At 42.7% G+C, this 19782-nt stretch overlaps 1 protein-coding gene across 2 annotated transcripts in view; it reads left to right on the top strand.

Moving 5' to 3' along the window:
- The window catches only part of LOC123498817 (protein transport protein Sec24C-like), a 40716-nt gene that overhangs the window by 13675 nt on the left and 7259 nt on the right, over window positions 1-19782 (top strand). For both annotated transcript variants that reach the window (XM_045246247.1, XM_045246248.1), the window contains exons 3-7: window positions 13826-13947; window positions 14071-15872; window positions 16115-16265; window positions 16411-17529; window positions 19121-19402. In XM_045246247.1, the coding sequence (XP_045102182.1) occupies window positions 13826-13947; window positions 14071-15872; window positions 16115-16265; window positions 16411-17529; window positions 19121-19402 (3476 nt within the window). The remainder of the gene's footprint in view (window positions 1-13825; window positions 13948-14070; window positions 15873-16114; window positions 16266-16410; window positions 17530-19120; window positions 19403-19782) is intronic.

The raw sequence follows: 19782 nt of genomic DNA, 5'->3' as shown, positions 1-19782 counted from the left end.
GTGTGTTGGTCCATCACGAATCCTTTGTACAGATGTTTTGTACGTATTGGGTATGTTTGACTAAGCTGAGCTTTGTGTGTGTGTGTGTGTGTGTGTGTGTGTGTCCGTCATGAATCCTCTGTACAGATGTTTTGTACGTATTGGGAATGTTTGATTGAGCTTTGTGTGTGTGTGTGTGTGTGTGTGTGAGAGAGTGTGTGTGTGAAGAGAGTGTGCGTGCGTGCGTGCGAGAGACACAAATCCACTGTGCAGATGTTTTAAAATTACATATTGTGTATGATAGAGCTGTGTGTGTGTGTGTGTCTGTGTGTCCTACATGGCACAAGTCCTCTGTACAATACCACAGCTAAAAATGCTACTAGGATTGTTGCCCCTATGCCGTTAAAAGCTGATCTAATAACTATAATCTCTTGATTGAGATAGAAGTAATAAACTATAGTATAATTTGGTCTCCCCTATAAAGTTTTCTACGTTTTCTATGATACTCAGGGCCGGATTCTACGGGACGAGTTACGAGGAGTTGCAAGGTGTCTTCTACTTTTCCATGAAAACTCAAGTGAGGCCCTTGTTATAGTATCTGGAGCCCTCATGATGGCAACACTAAGTGGGGAGGAGTCACAAGAGCAGGTCTGAAGGGAAACGCGCTACGAAAATTAAAAACACTATGATGCACTCTCGCTTTGTTTACTCTCAATGGAAGTTCAAGTCAGGGATCAAACTTGTTATAATTGGTTCGCTTAAGGAAATTTTTTTTAGGAACGTAACCCATTCGTTAAGCAGGGGTTGCCTGTACATTATTGTATTGCATCAAAAAAATTTTGTGTTTATCATATTTGATCTATGCCCAACACATATGCCCATACCCATACCACACACACACACACACACACACACACACACACACACACACACACACACACACACACACACACACACACACACACACACACACACACACACACGGCCCGGTAGCTCAGTGGTTAGAGCGCTGGCTTCACAAGCCAGATGACCGGGGTTCAATTCCCCGGCCGGCTGGAGATATTTGGGTGTGTCTCCTTTCACATGTAGCCCCTGTTCTCTAGCAGTGAGTAGGTACGGGATGTAAATCGAGGAGTTGTGACCTTGTTGTCCCGCTGTGTGGTGTGTGCCTGGTCTCAGGCCTATCCGAAGATCGGAAACAATGAGCTCTGAGCTCGTTCCGTAGGGTAACGTCTGGCTATCTCGTCAGAGACTGCAGCAGATCAAACAGTGAATTACACACACACACACACACACACACACACACACACACACACACACACACACACACACACACACACACACAAATTTACTGAGTTTCTACTCTAGAATAGTTGATAGAGTACAAGAGAGAGAAGGATGGGTTGACTGTATTTATTTGGATTTAAAAAAGGCGTTTGATAAAGTGCCACATGCAAGACTACTGTGGAAGTTAGAGGAGAAGTGTGGCTTAATATGTTAACCGCGTTTGGGAACTCAGTACACTCGTCTGCAGGACGTAACCTTCATTACCCGACCATGTCAGTGTCCATTGGACTTTTGCAGAGAGAAGAGGTATATATCATTATGAGAGCACGGCCTCTAGTATAGAGCGTAAAAAATCCATGGTACAAATATATACTGAATCGCAGACCAGTAATTTTTTTTTCCCTTCTATTGCGTATTGGTACACCAGTGTGCCAGGCATGGGCTGTAGCATATGATGATATATTCTTGACACTATCAACAGTACCTGAGTATGGTAATAACTTAGTTCCAAGTGGAATGAAAAACAGAAAAGAAGAGATTGTAAAACCTGAAAGTGTCATTGAGTACAATAAAGCAAAAAAAAAGTGTTGATGTTGCTGATCAACTCAATTCCTACTAGTCACCACTCTACAAATCAAGGAAGTGGTACAAGAAGCTGGCTTTGGAAATGATTGCTGGGATGTCAGTGACAGATGCTCAAATTCTATACAATAAATACTGCTCAGCAAAACAAGTATGCCTAAAAACCTTCATAGAATCAGTAATTCTCTCTCTTACTAAAAACATTCCTGAGGAAATTACAAAACCAGGGGAGAGGACCTCTGATATATTGGGTGCAAGAAAAGAACATACTTTACAGGAAGCAGATGTACCAATGAAAAATACAAGGAAGTGATGCAGAGGATGCTATGAGAAAATCTCACTGTCTGAGGGATACAAGGTGGCCACAAACAAGGCTAGGAGAGTATCCACCTATTACAATGAATGTGCGGGTCAACCACTCTTTTGCATTTCATGTTTCAACGAAAAACATGATGTGTAATTAGTGATCAACATTATGATGATCTAATATTCCATTATTTTCTTACAGTAAGCCCCCACATTTAGCGATCCTATTAGTCTGCTGAGACCATTGCTAAATTGGAATTTCGCCAAATTTGAATACTACTTTAAATAGGGAAAAATACCAATCAGTCTTTCGTCCGCCCAAAATCCCCATTTCGAGTCCCCATTTACAGCTGCAACATCGCCACCTTCACGAAAATCAGCACCCCCCGAACCACTAGTGGAGGCCATGGTGATAGCGAAACTCGCTAAACAGCGAGGATGGGAGCACAAAAAATTTGTTCACACGCTGGATTAACACGCACAGTAGCTCAAGTGTCGAGCGGGAATGCCGGAGGCACTGTGGGGCTGACGTCACAGCCAAACAGACACGCGATTGGCTCAGAGCAAGCGGGAGGCGGGACAGTGTAGCGTGGTACTTTCACGAAATATGAGAGAAAATCGCTAAACTTGAGGGCTTGGCCTTTTTCCAGACAGTCGCTAAATAAGGGTTTCGCTAAGCTGGATTTCACTAAATCCGGGGGCTTACTGTATATTGATTGTATTTTTGAAGTAATATGTCACCAAACATTACTTGTTATTCAAAATCCTATTTTTTTCTTTCAACAAATGAAATTATTGTCTTATCATTTTTATCTTATTTTCCAGTACCTTACCAACGCATCTGCAGTCATAATAAATACAAATTTAAACAGAAATTGTTTACATACTCAAGTTTGTTTGGCGGGGAGCCAGACAATTACAGCGAAGCTGCCGTGTTCGGTCCCTTACCCGGTAAACTCAAACCCAGAAAATTCACCAAAATGGATGTGGTTGTACGTTATGTGGACTTTTTGGTCAACTTTATATAGTACGTTAAACCGGAAATTCATTAGACGAACGTTCATTAAGTGGAGTATTACTGTACTGCAGGAAGACCTAAATAAGATCTGGGAACAGAGTAAAAAGTGGGAAATGGAATTCAATGTGGACGAAAGCCATGTCATGGAAATGGGAAAGAATGAAAGATGACCTGTGGGAATCTATAAGATGGGAGATGGAGTAGAACTGGAGAAAGTAAAAAAGGAAAAGGACTTAGGAGTGACGATGGAAGAAAAACAATCAACCGGTAAGCCATATTGATAGAATTTTCAGAGAGACATAATTTGCTAAGGAATATTGGATTAGCATTTCACTACATTGATGAAGAAATTGATAAGTACTATAATAAGACCCAGATAGGAATATGCAGGAGTAGTGTGGACCCCCCATAAAAAGAAACATAAGGAAGTTGGAGAGACTACAAAAAATGGCGACAAGAATGGTTCCAGAATTTGAAGGGATGACATATGAGGAGAGACTAAAGGCTATGGATCTACCAACCCTGGAACAGAGAAGGGAGAGAGGGGATCTGATACAAGTTTATAAATTGATCAACGGAATGGACCAAGTGGATAATGAGAAACTGATCCTGAGAGAAGAATATGACATTCGAAACACAAGATCGCATTGTAAAAAGCTGAGAAAGGGAAGATGTCTGAGAGATGTTAAAAAATATAGTTTCCCGCAAAGATGTGTCGAGACATGGAACAGTTTGAGTGAAAAAGTGGTGCCAGCAACGAATGTGCATAGTTTTAAAGAAAAATTGGATAAGTGTAGATATGGAGACGGGGCCACACGAGCATAAAGCCCAGGCCCTGTAAAATTACAACTAGGTAAATACACACACACACACACACACACACACACACACACACCGTATAGTGTAGTGGTTTGCTCACTTGGCTCAAAACTGAGAAGGCCCGGGTTTGAGTCTCGGGCATGGTGAGACAAATGGGCAAGCCTCTTAATATGTAGCCCCTGTTCACCTAGCTGTAAATAGGTACGGGATGTAACTCGAGGGGTTGTGGCCTCACTGCCCCAGTTGTGTGGTGTGTGATGTGATCTCAGTCCTACCCGAAGCAGGGGTGTGGAGTCGGATTTTCAAAAGTCAGACTCCAACTCCGACTCCAGGAAATTTGAAGGTTGCGACTCCGACTCCAACTCCGTTTTTTTTTTTTTTTTCTTTACAGTACAACGATATAGTCTATTTTTTTTTACATGAGGGATGGTGGCCAAGGGAAAAGATTAAGCAAAAAGCCCGATAGTTGCCACACCCAAAAAAAGACGAAAGTTAAGAGAATCAATATTTACATATTTTCGAGTCAATCCATAATAAAAGTGTACTTGACGATTACATAATTATCATAAATTAATAAAAATTATCTTTATATGTAGCGCTTGATTGGACACATCCTCCACAAAGTCAATTTCTCCCAATTTGTAGGAATCTCCAATCTCCATGAAGTGGAATCCTTACTCAAAAATTTATCATGTAAAGGAGTCGGGGTCGCTCATATTTTTACTGACTCCGACTCTGACTCCAATTCTGACTCCGACTCCGACTCAGGCCAAAAGTAGCCGACTCCTCGATTTCTCGACTCCGACTCTGACTCCACACCCCTGACCCGAAGATCAGTCAGTGTAAGCTCTGAGCACTTTCCATAAGGAAAGGCTGGCTGGATGACCAGCAGGTGAATATGGTCAAACACACACACACACACACACACACACACACACACACACAAATAGATAGAAATAGAAATAGAAATAGAAATCAATAGAAATAGAGTAGGTAAGATGGGAGGAGGAGTGATGTTGCTGGTTAAAAAAGATATAAAGGTGGATCAAGTGAAAGAAGGTATGGGAAAGGCAGAAGTGCTAAAGATCAGAGCAGAAACTAATGAAGGAAAAAAGAGGCACTACATAGTGGTGTACGTACCACCTAAGACAAATGCATGGTCAGTACAGGAATATGAAGAAATGATAAGAGATACAGGAACATGTCTGGAAGAAATGTTGGGTGGCTGTGAACGAACTATAATGATGGGAGATTTTAATTGTAAAGAGGTGTGTTGGGAGGACTGGTCAATGGAGGGATCAGAGACAACATGGGGAAATACACTATTGACACTGGCAATGGAAAATGTGTTAACTCAGTGGGTCAAAGAAGATACTAGGTTTGGAGGAGAGGAGCATCGTCAAGACTGGACTTGGTCTTTAGTACAGAGCCAATGGTCATTGAGGAGATGAGGGTGGAGTGCCCTTTAGCAAAGAGTGATCATGCAGTTTTGGAGTTCAAGGTGATAGATGAAGAGAAATCTAGAAGAAATGAAGAATATAAAGTGGGAAGATGGAATTATGCCAAGGCAGATTTTGGAAACCTAAGGAAATTCTTTCAAGAGACAAATTGGATGAAATTCAAGAGTGCTAAGGAGCAAATGAAAAGTGGAAGGAATTTATAAAATATACAAAGAAGGTGAGAAAAAATTTGTACCAATAAGACAACATAGAGAAGTTGGAAAGCAGGACTGGTTTAACGATAGATGTGAAAAGGCTAGAACAAGAAAAGAGGATGCATGGAAGAGGTGGAGAAGGAAAAGACGGATTAAGCAGTGGGAAAGTTACAAAAGAGCAAGAAATGAATATGTGTTGATTAGAAGAGAAGAAAGAAAGAAACAAGAAAAGGATATAATTGATAAATGTAAAGACCAACCAAGGCTTTTTTACAGACATGTGAACAACAACATCAAAAAGAAAGTATTGAAAGTTTAGAAGTAAATGGAGTTTGCAGTGAGGATCCCAGGGAAATGGCAGAGGCTATGAATGGATGCTTTCGGAAGGTATTCACAAAGGAGACTGCTTTTGACAAGCCACAGGTAATGGAACAGAAAGGGATTATGAAGGAGTTTCAAGTAACTGTGGAAGAGATCAAGAATATGATGGGGAGTCTAGAAGTGAGAAAAGCTGTGGGACCTGATGGGGTATCAGGATGGATTTTAAGAGAATGCAGGGAGCAACTGGCAGAAAAAGTTTGTGAAGTAATTGATGCCTCATTAAGGGAAGGTGTAGTGCCCCAAGACTGGAAAAGAGCTAACATTGTCCCAATTTATAAATCAGGTAACAAGAGAGACCCATTGAACTATAGACCAGTGTCACTTACAAGTGTGGTAGCTAAGATGTGTGAGAGGGTGGTGAAGAATAGATGGACAGACTTCTTGGAGAAAAATGACATACTTTGTGAGTGTCAATTTGGTTTTAGAAAAGGGCGTTCATGCACGACAAACCTGATATGTTACTATTCGAGGGTGATAGATGTAATACAGGAAAGAGATGGTTGGGCTGATGGAATATATCTGGATTTAAAAAAGGCCTTTGATAAGGTACCACACCGGAGACTGATCTGGAAACTTGAAATGGTAGGAGGAGTGCATGGCAGTTTACTAAAATGGATGGAAGACTTTTGGTAGGAAGAGAAATGAGAACAATAATTAAGGACAGACCATCAGAATGGGGCTTGGTGGAGAGTGGAGTCCCACAGGGATCAGTGTTGGCACCAGTAATGTTTGCGGTCTACATAAATGACATGGTGGATGGGGTGTCCAGTTATGTGAGCCTATTTGCAGACGATGCAAAATTGTTAAGAAAAGTGAGATGTGACAAAGATTGTGAACTACTCCAGGAAGACTTGGACAGAATATGGAAATGGAGCTGTACATGGCAAATGGAGTTCAACACGACAAAATGCAAGAAATTAGAGTTTGGCAAGAGTGAAAGAAGAATCAGGAGTATGTACAAGATAGGAAATGAAGACATAAAACCAGTCATGAAGAAAAAGACCTTGGGGTGACAATTACCAATGACCTATCGCCAGAGAGACATATAAACAAAATAATTGGAGAAGTATTGAACTTATTGAGGAACATAAGAGTGGCGTTCAGATATTTAGATGAAGAAATGATGAAGAAAATAATTACTGCAATGATAAGACCAAGGCTTGAATATGCAACAATACAGTGGGCTCGAACTTAAAGAAACACATAAGGAAACTAGAGAAAGTACAGAGGGCTGCAACAAAAATGGTGCCTGACTTAAGAGATTTGACTTATGAAGACAGACTGAACAGAATGCAACTTCCGACCCTGGAAAACAGAAGAGAAAGGGAGACCTGATAGCAATATACAGAGTGATGATTGGCATGGAAAAATGGATAGGCAAGATCTGTGTATGTGGAATGAAAGAGTGTCGAGAGGGCATGGGAAAAACTAAAATGGCCACTTATAGGAGAGATGTGAAAAAATATAGCTTCCCTCATAGAAGGGTGGAAGCATGGAATAGTTTAGACGTGGAAGTGGTCAACGCAAGGAATATTCATGATTTTAAGAAAAAGCTGGACATTAGTAGATATGGAGACGGGACAGTATGAGCATAGCTCCTTTCCCGTATGTTACAATTAGGTAAATACAATTAGGTAAATACACACACACACACACACACACAGTAGGGGTGGGCGAGAATCGATTCTAGAATCGATTCCTTCAATTCTAGTGCGTAACCAGGAGAATTGATTCTCCTTTGGAATCGATTCTGGCTTTTCTTTTCTTGCTTCGTCAAGTGCGGCAAGTAGGAGGCGATGTGTGTAGCGCGTCGCCTTCTCGGAGCCCGCGCCCGTGAGTGACTTTGGGTTGACTCGACTGCCTCACACTCAGTCACAGGGCACAGGGTCACTCATTTTTATATTCGTTATTTTTTTTTAAGTAAAGGAAACTCTATACATATATCTATTTTTCCTACAAAGAAAGTAGCTGTACTCAACGCAAATAAAAAATATATATTGTTCGTTTTATTACTTTTTTACCCTTGTCTCTCTTAATAACCAAGGAGTGTACAGCGGCGAAAGGCTGAAGGGTAGTAGTTACTACATACTAATAAATGATGAAGATACTATTCTGGCGATTCCACTCTCAGTAGTGCAACCAAGGAGAGCAGTGTGAGGCACAGCACGGGGTAGCATAGTCGTTGATCCAGAATTGATTCTTTCAGTAATGCAACCAGGGACTCGGAGAGCAAGCGGTGTGGGGCGCGGAGTGTGGTAGCATATTGGGCGATCCAGAATCGATTCTAGAATCAATTCTTACGATTCTGCTCACGATGAGAATCGATTTTTGCGATTCTCGAATAGTCGATTCTCGCCCACCCCTAACACACACACACACACACACACACACACACACACACAGTGGGATAAACAGTTATATGAATTTATTTGCTGATGATGCAAAGTTGCTAAGAGTTATCAAAACCAAAGAGGACTGTCTGCTGTTGCAGGAAGATATAAACAAGATCTATGAGTGGAGCAGGAAGTGGAAATTGGAGTTTAATGCCAAGAAATGTCACATAATGGAACTAGGAAAGAGTAAGAGAAGACTACCAGGTATGGAACTATTCGATGGGAGAGGAACAAATAATGAAGACTAAAGAGGAAAAAGATCTGGGAGTGATCACACAGGAAAATCTGAGCCCTGAAAAGTACATAAGCAAGATATTTGGACTTTCATGTAAAATGTTGACTAATATGAGAGTGGCATTTCAATACATGGACAAAGATATGATGAAAAAATAATCACAAGCATAATATGTCCAAGGCTGGAATATGCAGCAGTGGTGTGGTCTCCGAGCTCTAAAAAGGATATAATTGGAAAGGATACAGAAGATAGCAACAAAGATGGTGCCGGAGTTAAAGAACCTAACATATGAAGAACGACTGAAGGAAATGGGACTGCCAACCTTACAAGATAGAAGAGAACATGGGGACCTAATAACAATGTACAAGTAGCATTGAGAAAATAGACAAAGAAGACCTGGTGCTGTTGACAGAAGATGGAAGGACAATAGGACGTGGTACAGTGGAACCATGCGCGCTTTGGGGTCCGTGGGGTCTCCAAGCGCACAGGTTCGAATCCTGTCCACGGTCTGAGTGTAGGTTGGGCTTCCTCACTCGGGGCAACGGTATCCTAGCAGGTGAGCTTTGAGATAGGAGGTACCCCAAAAAGTACCCCCTTTAGCCCATAAATTCCCATGAAAAGCCCAAATGGTATAAAAAAAAAAAAGATCAGGATGAGGCAGTGTGTGAAGGATATTGGAAAATACAGTTTTCTACACAGAATGGTGGAGAAGTGGAATGCATTGGATGGTTGTTACAGCAGATAATGTAAATTACTTTAAGGAAAAATTAGATGAATGGAAATATGGAGACAGGACACTATGAACCCCACTCGAACCCTGTACAATACAACTAGGTAAATACACACACACACACACACACACACACACACACACACACACACACACACTCCGCGCTCCGTGGAGAGCGGACGTGCCTCCTGCGCAAGAGCGGCATCTAACTAACACTCCACACGCTAAGCAATGTGCTTGAGTGAGAATAGTTATTGCTATTGAGGGGCAACCAGAGCGAGTGAACGAGTGTACAGAGTGAACGTAGCCTGGTGGCGTGTACATGGGAGTGATCGGAGGTGGGAGAACCTCCACGCTCCAAACGACAGAGCGGGAACCCACAAAGGCCAGCCATAGCAGCCGCCAACGCATCCAACCACACACGTAAATACCAGGCCTGGCCCCCAGTGACCACACACCCACATGTTCCCAAGAAAAGTAAGAAAAAATGGATAGACCGGTAAGGAATAAATTACCAAATTCAAAATATGTTGATGAGGCCCAGGGAGCAAAGCCGAAAGTGGCCAGTCAAAGCATGAGTCCAGCTTCAACAGGGGCAACATTGCAAGGTAGATTGGTGATGTTGGAGAAGAGATTTGAGGAGTTAGTGAAGGAATTAAAAGTTCAGAGGAGTGAGGAGGAGCAGGATAGAGAATTCGCAAGGCTTTGAAGGAAAGAGTTAAGAGACTGGAGGAAAATGAAAATGATTGGTGGATGAGAATGCACTTGAAGGTGGAGGTTGAAAAATACAAGAGACGGTTGGAGGAGAAAATGGATAGAGTAGTAAAGGAGAAAGATGACTTTAAGGAAATGATCAGTGAGCAGAATGAAAGGTTTGAAAGGGATGGGAACTGAAGAAAACACAATGGACTGAGTCGAGGAAGCAGAGATGGTTGGATTACAAGAAATAATTAAAGATCAGTTGAAGGAAGACAAAAAAGAAAGGTCCAAGGAACTGGTTAATGTAATGAAGAATAAGGAAACATTGATAAGGAAATAGCAGAAAAGAAGAAGAGTGTGTTAATATTTGGGATGAAAGAACAAAATATAACATATAAGCCTAAGAGAATTAAGGAAGAATTGAAAACGGTAAGAGATCTGTTCAAAAATCTAAATGATGATGAAAAAAGACCTACAAGAAGAAGTGGAAGAGATCCATAGACTGGGTCCGTATAAGGAGGAGTGAACAGACCGATTAAAGTAGTACTGAAGTCACAACAATCTGGAGGATATCCTATATAGAACATCAAAGTTAAGAGAGATAGAAGGTTGTAAAGAGGTGTTTGTGAGAAAGAATAGAAATGAGGAAGAGAGAAGATATAAGGAATTGGTGGAAGAGGCGAGAAGGAAAAATGATGAGCGGTCTGAGGAGGAAAGAGAAAAGTTTTTTTGGAGAGTTATAGGAGAGAGAGTCAGAAAGTGGTATGTGGAAAGAAGGAATACGGAGGAACCCCTAGAGGGAGCACTGGGTGGACCGTAATGTATACTAATATAGATGGGATACTGTCAAGTAGATTGGAATTGCAAGACTATATGATAGTGGAGAAGCCTGATATAGTGTGTTTGACTGAGACAAAATTGCATGATAAAACAAAGATAAATTTAGATAATAAATATAATATATGGAGAAAGGATAGGGAGAGTAAAGGTGGAGGAGTTATGATTATGACGAAGAAATAAATAAATGTGGATAAGGTTTGGTATGGGAAGAACAATGCAGAAGTGATAAGCATAAGGATAAAAAGTGATGGAAAAGAATTAATAATCATGGTGACCTATGTACCTCCTAAAACAAATTCTTGGACATTAAGGGAATACGACAATATGATCAAGGATACTTTACAGAGTTTGGAAAGTGTATTATCTGGAAAAAGAAAGGTGATACTAGTAGGAGATTTTAATTGTAAGGAGGTGGATTGGGAAAATCTAGTAAGTGGTGTTGGAGAGGAAGCATGGGGAGAGAGATTTCTTAATCTAATGATGGAAAATATGATGGAACAGAGGGTGAAGGAAAATACTAGATATAGAGGAGATGATGAACCGGCTAGACTGGATTTGGTGTTAACAAGAGAAGTGTACCTATGTGGAGATATACAATACAAGTGTCCTTTGGGAAAGAGTGATCATGTGGTTATGGAAATGCAGATAGCAACAACACAGCGAAGGAAGGACGAGACATACAGGAGTGGTAGATTGAATTATAGAAAGATGGACACAGAAAGTTTGAAAAATTATTTCAGAAAATTAGATTGGGAGGAGATGTTACAAATCAGAGAAGTGCAAAAGAAATATGAGATTTTTATGAAATATTATAAAGAAGGAGTTATGAAATTTGTACCAAAGTATAAACCGAGAGAGGAAGGAAGAAAGGATTGGTTTAATGCAACTTGTGTTAAGGCTAAGGAAAAGAGAGATGTGGCTTGGAAAAGATGGAAAAGAGCAGGAATATACTAAATAAGGAGAATTATAGAGTGGCGAAATGAGTATGTGAGGGTAAGGAGGAGGAAGAAAGAAAATTTGAAAAGATATTGTAGACAAGAGTAAGGAACATCCAAAATTGTTTTACAGGTTCATAAATGGTAAACTTAAAAGAGAGAGTCCATTGAAAGATTAAAAGGAGAGCAAGGGATAGTAGATGACCCTAAGAATATAGTGGAATTGCTAAATAATAGGTTTCAGCAAGTATTTACTGAAGAAACAATGTTTGTAAAGCCACAGAATGTACAAGGAAATGTGCACATGGAGGACATTAAGATACCTAAAAAGGAGTTATATAAAATGTTGGAGGAACTTAAAGATGATAAAGCGATGGGACCAGATGAAGTTTCAGGAAAATTATTGAAGGAGTGTAGAGAAGAATTGATTGATCCATTATATGATATTATAAGGTGTTCATTAGAAACAGGGGAAGTACCAGTAGAGTGGAAGAGAGCTGAAGTGGTGCCCATTTATAAGGGAGGCAGTAAGGAAGAGCCTCTTAACTATAGACCTGTGTCTCTAACAAGTGTGGTCGGTAAGATTTGTGAGAGGGTGATAAAGAAATATTGGATACGGTTCCTGGAGGATCATAAGTTATTATCGGATCATCAATTTGGCTTCAGGAAAGGGAGGTCATGTGTAACAAATCTACTGAGCTTTTATTCAAGAGTGGTTGACAAAATACAGGAGAGAGAGGGATGGATGGACTGTGTATATTTGGATTTAAAGAAAGCTTTTGACAAGGTACCTCACGAGACTGTTATGGAAAGTAGAGATTTATGGAGGACTGAAAGGAAAAGTGTTAAAGTGGATGGAAAACTACTTGAGATGGAGGGAGATGAGAACGGTAATAAGGGATGCAAAGTCGGACTGGTTGGTGGTGGAGAGTGGAGTCCCACAAGGCTCAGTGCTGGCACCAATACTTTTCCTGGTATATATTAATGACATGCCAGAGGGAGTAAACAGTTATATTAATTTGTTTGCGGATGATGCGAAGTTGTGTATGTGTGTGAAGAGTGAAGAAGATTGTGAAATTTTACAGGCAGACCTGGATAAGATTTGGGAGTGGAGCAAGAGGTGGCAAATGGAATTTAATCTGAGCAAAAGTCATGTGATGGAGATGGGAAAGAGTGGAAGACGGCCAAGAAGGTCATATAAGATGGGTGTAGAAGTAGTGTTGAAAAAGGTGGAAAAGGAAAAGGATTTGGGAGTGATAATACAAGACCATGGGCAGTTTGAGGCTCATATTGATAAGATGTTTGGAGAAACGTATAATTTGATAAAAAATATTGGATTAGCCTTCCATTATATGGATAAAGATATGATGAAGAAATTAATTAGTATGGTAATTAGACCAAGATTGGAATATGCTCCCCTTATAAAAAGAAGCATATAAGGAAGTTGGAGAGATTGCAGAGAATGGCAACAAAAATGGTTCCGGAATTGGCAGAAATGACCTATGAGGAGAGATTAAAAGAAATGAATTTGCTTACCTTGGAACAAAGAAGAGAAAGAGGAGATTTAATACAAGTTTATAAACTGTTGAATGGACTGGATGAAGTGGATAATGAGCAAATGATGTTGAGAGAGGAAAACTTAAGTAGAACTACAAGATCGCATAGTAAAAAGATAGCCAAGGGAATATGCTTGAAGGATGTGAAAAAATATAGTTTCCCACAAAGATGTGTGGAGGTGTGGAATGGTTTGAGTGAGGAGGTGGTGTCAGCAAGGAGTGTGCATAGTTTTAAAGGAAAGTTGGATGTGTGTAGATATGGAGACGGGGCCACACGAGTATGATACCCAGGCCCTGTAAAATTACAACTAGGTGAATACACACACACACACACACGAGATGGGAACTTGGAGTTACAATCATGTCCATGAGTGTATATTGTGTCTTTGCTGACCATTGAATTATTCACAGGTGGAATGAAGCCTGGCATGCCTCCCATGAGGCCCCCTGGACCTGGGCCAGCTCCCACCATGGTTGGGCTCAACCAACAGATGGGGGGCATGAACCTTGGCATGCCATCAGGACCCAGTCAGGTAATAACTTCAGCAAAACATAACTGCTAGAAACTTGTATGATTTTTTTCCTTTATGTAATGTTTATTCCCCCATATCCCCAGGAGACTTTGTGTGGCTGATGGTCATGATTCTTCTTTGCAGATCAAGCCACCTCAAGGGCCAGTTGCCAATGGGTACCCTTACACTGACCTTCAGAATGGCCCACCTCCTGGTCCACCATCTGGACCACCAAGCAATCTGCCATCTGGACCACCAGGTGGTCCACCATCTGGTCCTCCCACACGACTTCAACCAGGACCCCCCATGAGGCCTCCTGGACCTCCTGGGTCACATGGACCACCTGGTCCTCAGCCTCCGCCTTCCTCCACTCCAGGTGTTTCACATCCTAATTCCACTTCACCTGCAGTGACATCCCAGCCAACACAAGGACAGCCCCCCAAGCAGCCTGACCTTTCTACATTTATGGGAGGACCTCCGGTACAATCTGGTCCTCCAGGACCTCCAGGACTCCCTCCTTCATCCATGGCAGGACCCCCAGGTCAGCCTAGCCTTTCTCTTCCTTCCATGGGAGGACCCCCAAGTCAGCCTGGTCCCCCAGGACAGCCTGGCCTTTCTCCTTCAATAGGAGGGCCTCCAGGTCAGTCTGGTCCCCAAAATCCTCCAAACCAGCCTGGTTTCCCACCCTCTTCAATGGCAGGGCCTCCTGGTCAGCCTGGCCTCCCTCCATCCTCAATGGCAGGGCTGCCAGGCCAGCCCAGCATTCCTCCTCCTTCCATGGGAGGCTCTCAAAGACAGCCTGGACCCCAAGGGCCTCCAGGCCAGCCAGGTCTTCTGGCAAGACCACCAGGCCAGCCTAGCCTTCCTCCTGGCCATCCTGGCCTTTCATCCATGGCAGGACCTCCTGGCCAGCCTGGCCTTCCTCCTTCATCCATGACAGGACCTCCTGGCCAGCCTGGCTTTCCTCCTTCAGGGGCAAGATTCCCAGGCCCATCCAATCTTCCTCCTATGGCAAGCTCCCAGCTTGGACCTCCACCACCAGCAAGCCAGCCTGGCCTCCCTCCCTCTTCCATGGCAGGACCTCCTGGCCTCCCACCCACCTCCATGGCTGGACCTCCTGGCCATCCTCCCACCTCCATGGCTGGACCTCCTAGCCAGCCAGGTTTTGCTCCCTCCTCCATGGCTGGCCCTCCAGTTTATCCTCAGCCCCCTGCATCAGGGCAGTCACAACCACCAAGACCTGGAATACCACCAGGCCCAGGCATGCCACCAGGTCAAGGAATGCCTCCTAGACCAGAACCAGGCATGCCACAAAGGCCAGGCATAATGCCACCAGGCCCAGGCATGGCAGCAGGACAAGGGGTGCCACCTCAACCAGGCATGCCCCCAAGACCTGGCATGATGCCACCAGGGCCAGGTGTTCCCCCAGGACCAAATTCACCCCAAGGCAACAAGCCTGGCATGCCCCCAGGTCAAGGTGGTGCTCCAGTCAATGGCATGGGAGGCAGCATGCAAAACCGATACCCAGGAGCTGGTGGGATGAGTGGACCTGCATACCCTCAGGGTCAGAGTCGCCGCCTGAACCCTGACGACATGCCCAGCCCCCTGCAGGTGATGGAGGAGGACAGGCAGTGTCGCAGTGGCGAGTTCATCACCAACATGAAGGGACAAGTGCCGCCACTGGTGACCACAGAGTTCACCGTGAGGGATGGCGGCAATGCCTCCCCTTACCACTTGCGATCCACCATGTACAGTGTGCCCCACACCCCGGAGATGATGAAGCAAACACATGTGCCCTTTGGCCTGGTAATCAGCCCCATGGCTGAGGGATCTGGCCAGGACAGTCCATTGTATGTGGGCACCAGTTTGGAGAATGGACCTGTCAGGTGCAACCGCTGCAAGGCCTACATGAGTCCACTGATGCAGTTCATGGATGGTGGTCGCAAGTAAGTAGATTGGGAGGCAAGTTGTGGAATAGATGGGTGGGTGAGATAGACAAATAAATGACATTACCAAAGTGTGTAAGTGTCTTGTATGTTACTTATTTGTATAGTATGAGCCTTTAGTTGGGACCAGTGTACTCATGCTTGCCTTTTGTAGAGAATAAAGAAGACTGAATTCCACAAACAGTGAAATTGATTAAACTATTTATTTTAGTCCATTATCACTGTTGTGGTTTGCCTGACAGGTATCAGTGCAAACTGTGTCGAGGTGTGGTAGAAGTGCCAAAGGAATACTTCTGCCATATGGATGGCCAGGGCTCTCGGGCAGACAAGTTCCAGCGGCCTGAGTTGTGCTGTGGCTCATATGAGTTCATTGCCACTGCAGAGTATTGTAGGGTGAGTTACTATCTTGATAACTTCTAGATGGGGATGGCAGCAAGCCAAACTATTTACCAATTAAAATTAAAGAATGTGAATAAAAATGACATCTTAAACAGCATTACTTGGAAACTTTGAGACTGATTGTGTGGTTCCTTTTCAGGATAAGATGCTGCCTAAAGAGCCAGCTTTCATCTTTGTGATAGAGATGAGTCAGTTGATGATGCAGCGTGGGGTGATTCCTCTCCTTTGTCAAAACATGAAGGACATCCTAGAGCAGCTGCCCCGTGACACTACCAACGGCTCTCCTGCTCCACAATCCACCATGCGGGTTGGCTTCATCACATACCAGTCTGATGTTCATTTCTACAAGATGGACGGACAGGCACCAGAAATGTGTGTGGTTTGTGACCGTGAGGGCATGTTTGTGCCGGTTCCCAGTGGGGTGCTGTGTGACCCCCGAGAGGCTGCCCAGAACATTGAAAAGCTAATGGAAAGCATCCCAGAAAACTTCAAGGGCACCCGAGAAACTTCAGGAGCCTTGGCTTGTGCCGTGAGGGCTGGCATGGAGGCCCTCAAGGCAGCAGGCAGGGTGGGCAAATTGTTTGTGTTCCACTCCTCCCTACCAATGGCTGGGAATGGCAGTCTCAAGATGAGAGAGGACAGAAAGTTACTTGGAACTGATAAGGAGAAGAGCATGCTAACCCCTCAGACATTTTTCTACAACAACCTGGGTCAGGATCTAGTGGCATCCGGCTGCTCTGTTGACATGTACATGTTCAACGACACCTACGTGGACCTGGCCACCATCGGACAGGTGCCCCGACTCACTGGAGGTCAGTGCTACAAATACGCTTACTTCCAGTCCAATAAAGATGGGCCAAGGCTACTGCAGGACCTGAAGCTCAATGTCGGACGGGAAATTGCATTTGATGCCATCATGAGAGTGCGCACCTCACAGGGGGTGAGGCCGGTGGAATTCTTTGGCCACTTCTTCATGTCAAACACTACAGATGTGGAGTTGGCCAGTGTTGATGCCAGCAAGGCCATCGCCATCGAGGTGAAACATGATGACAAGCTCACTGAGGAGGACGGGGTGTACATTCAGGCAGCTCTTCTGTATACCTCCTGTGGTGGTCAGAGGCGTCTGCGCATCTTCAACTTGGCTCTCACCATATGCAATCAGATGGCAGATCTCTTCAAGAACTGCGAGCTGGATACTTTAATGAACTTCTTCGGCAAACAGTCTGTTCTAAGACTGCTGGAGAACAATGCCAAACAGGTAAATGAAGTTCTAACACACACACACACACACACACACACACCTGTAAGAATTCATGTGCTGTTCCATTCTATTTGGCAAAGATTTGTGCTAATGGAATTAGCTTTTTATTCATACTTTCTTTTATTGTAGTTAACCTTGTAGCTTGTATGGTGTCCAACAATTTCTACCCTTGTGTTTTTGTGAATATCAGGTATTTAGCTCCAAAACTTGCTTGTTTTCTGTTAATAACCTCCTAATCCTTCATTCCTTTCATGTTTTATATTTAACCTTATCGTACACTAACAAATAGTACACTACTGAGTTGAGGTTTTCTGGCCCATGTTTTTATTTACACTCCTTTTCGTTGCTGCAATATTAAGGTTATATTTTGTGTAATGACCTTCCCATAATTATTATTATTATTTTCTTCTGATAGAGTGCTCTGACTTCATTTCTATCATATCTATCCATGAGTTGGATTACTTTCTTTGTCTCCCAATCTACAGCATTGATTTCTGTAGACTTTCCCTCTTGTTTTCCATTCCTCATTCTCAAATATTCATTACTTCAGTCTTGGTTTCATTCTTTCTGTTGCATATTTACCAGCTGCATCAGTCTCATTCACTATATATATATATATATATATATATATATATATATATATATATATATATATATATATATATATATATATATATAAAGTATATATACACCTAACCCTCTGTTATCGCACTCTTCCGTTATAGCGTTTAGGCGTTATTGTGCACTTATGAAAATCTGCAAAATTCAATTTTAGTGCATCTGGAAAGTCGTTATCACACACCTGTAGTAGTAGTAGTAGTAGTAGTAGTAGAAGTAGTAGTACTACCCATATCCCAACCACACACCGACGAATGTTTAGATAGGGGAGGAAGAGGTGGAGGAGGAGAAAGATGATCATGAGGAGGAGGAGGAGCCAGCAGCCAATCATCGCTGTGTATTCATGTCACGTGATTTGAATAAGGGAGCTGATTAGTTCCAGTCACTCTGCTCACCACCACCGCCACCCCTCAGTCTCGCACGTGGTATTCTGTTGTTCAGAGCTGATTTTGAGGAAAATTTTTGGGTTGAGGCACCAATTAATTTTTTTCCTACTTTTTCTTCACTTTCATTATCGCATTTTCGGCTATCGCATGGATTTTTAGGCACCAATTTTGCACGATAACGAAGGGTTAGGTGTATTATACTTATGTATGTACATATTTTCATAACTTGAAGCAATAGACAAAATATGCTTATTACAGGCCTGTGTAGCAGTGCAAATTAATTCATTTTACATATGACCATCACAATTAGCTGAGCATTGCATTCAGCTCTCCTGCACACCTTCTGTGGTGGTCAGATATTGCAATATTTTCATTACAAAATATTGCAATGAAAAGGAAGTATTCTCTTATTTCAGCTGTTCACATCTAAGACAACACTTTACTCAATATGCACATTATTCTTTAGATAAGTCAACTTTGATATAAGATATAGGAAATTTGATGTTTGAATGAGGATCTTTTCATTTGTATCATTATGTAATAAGGTATTGAAAATCAATTTACTATTTTGTTTCACTCAACAGGTTAAGGAGAATTTGATAGCCCGGACAGCCAACATACTGGCCTGTTACCGCAAGAATTGTGCCTCTCCCTCATCGCCTGGCCAGCTTATCCTGCCTGAGGCCATGAAGCTGTTGCCATTGTACATAAACTGCTTGAGTAAGAGTGATGCCATCAGTGGAGGCCAAGACCTCACATGTGACGAACGTTCGTGGCAAATGTACCTCCTCTGTACTGCCCCTGTGGACTCCTCAATGGTGTACTTCTATCCAAGATTACTGCCACTCTCAGATGTAGACCCACAGGTGAGTGTTTTCACTGCATCCTTCATACCCAGCCTGCCTGCACACTTCATGGCTGGATTGAAAGAACTGCTCCTAGATTCATGCATGTCATCAACCCCTCCAATACAATCACACACACACACACACACACACACACACACACACACACACACACACACACACACACACACACACAGTAGAATGGAAAAGAGCTGAGGTGGTTCCCATATATAAGAGCGGAAGGAAGGAAGAACCTTTAAATTACAGACCGGTATCACTAACTAGTGTAATATGTAAGATGTGTGAAAGAATAATAAAGAAACAATGGATCGAGTTCCTTGAAGACAACAAATTAATATCAAATAGCCAATTTGGTTTTAGAAAAGGACGGTCTTGTGTAA

Source organism: Portunus trituberculatus, chromosome 48 (assembly GCF_017591435.1).
Source record: "Portunus trituberculatus isolate SZX2019 chromosome 48, ASM1759143v1, whole genome shotgun sequence".
NCBI classification, from domain to species: domain Eukaryota; kingdom Metazoa; phylum Arthropoda; class Malacostraca; order Decapoda; family Portunidae; genus Portunus; species Portunus trituberculatus.
This window is presented reverse-complemented; position numbering and strand designations above follow the sequence as displayed.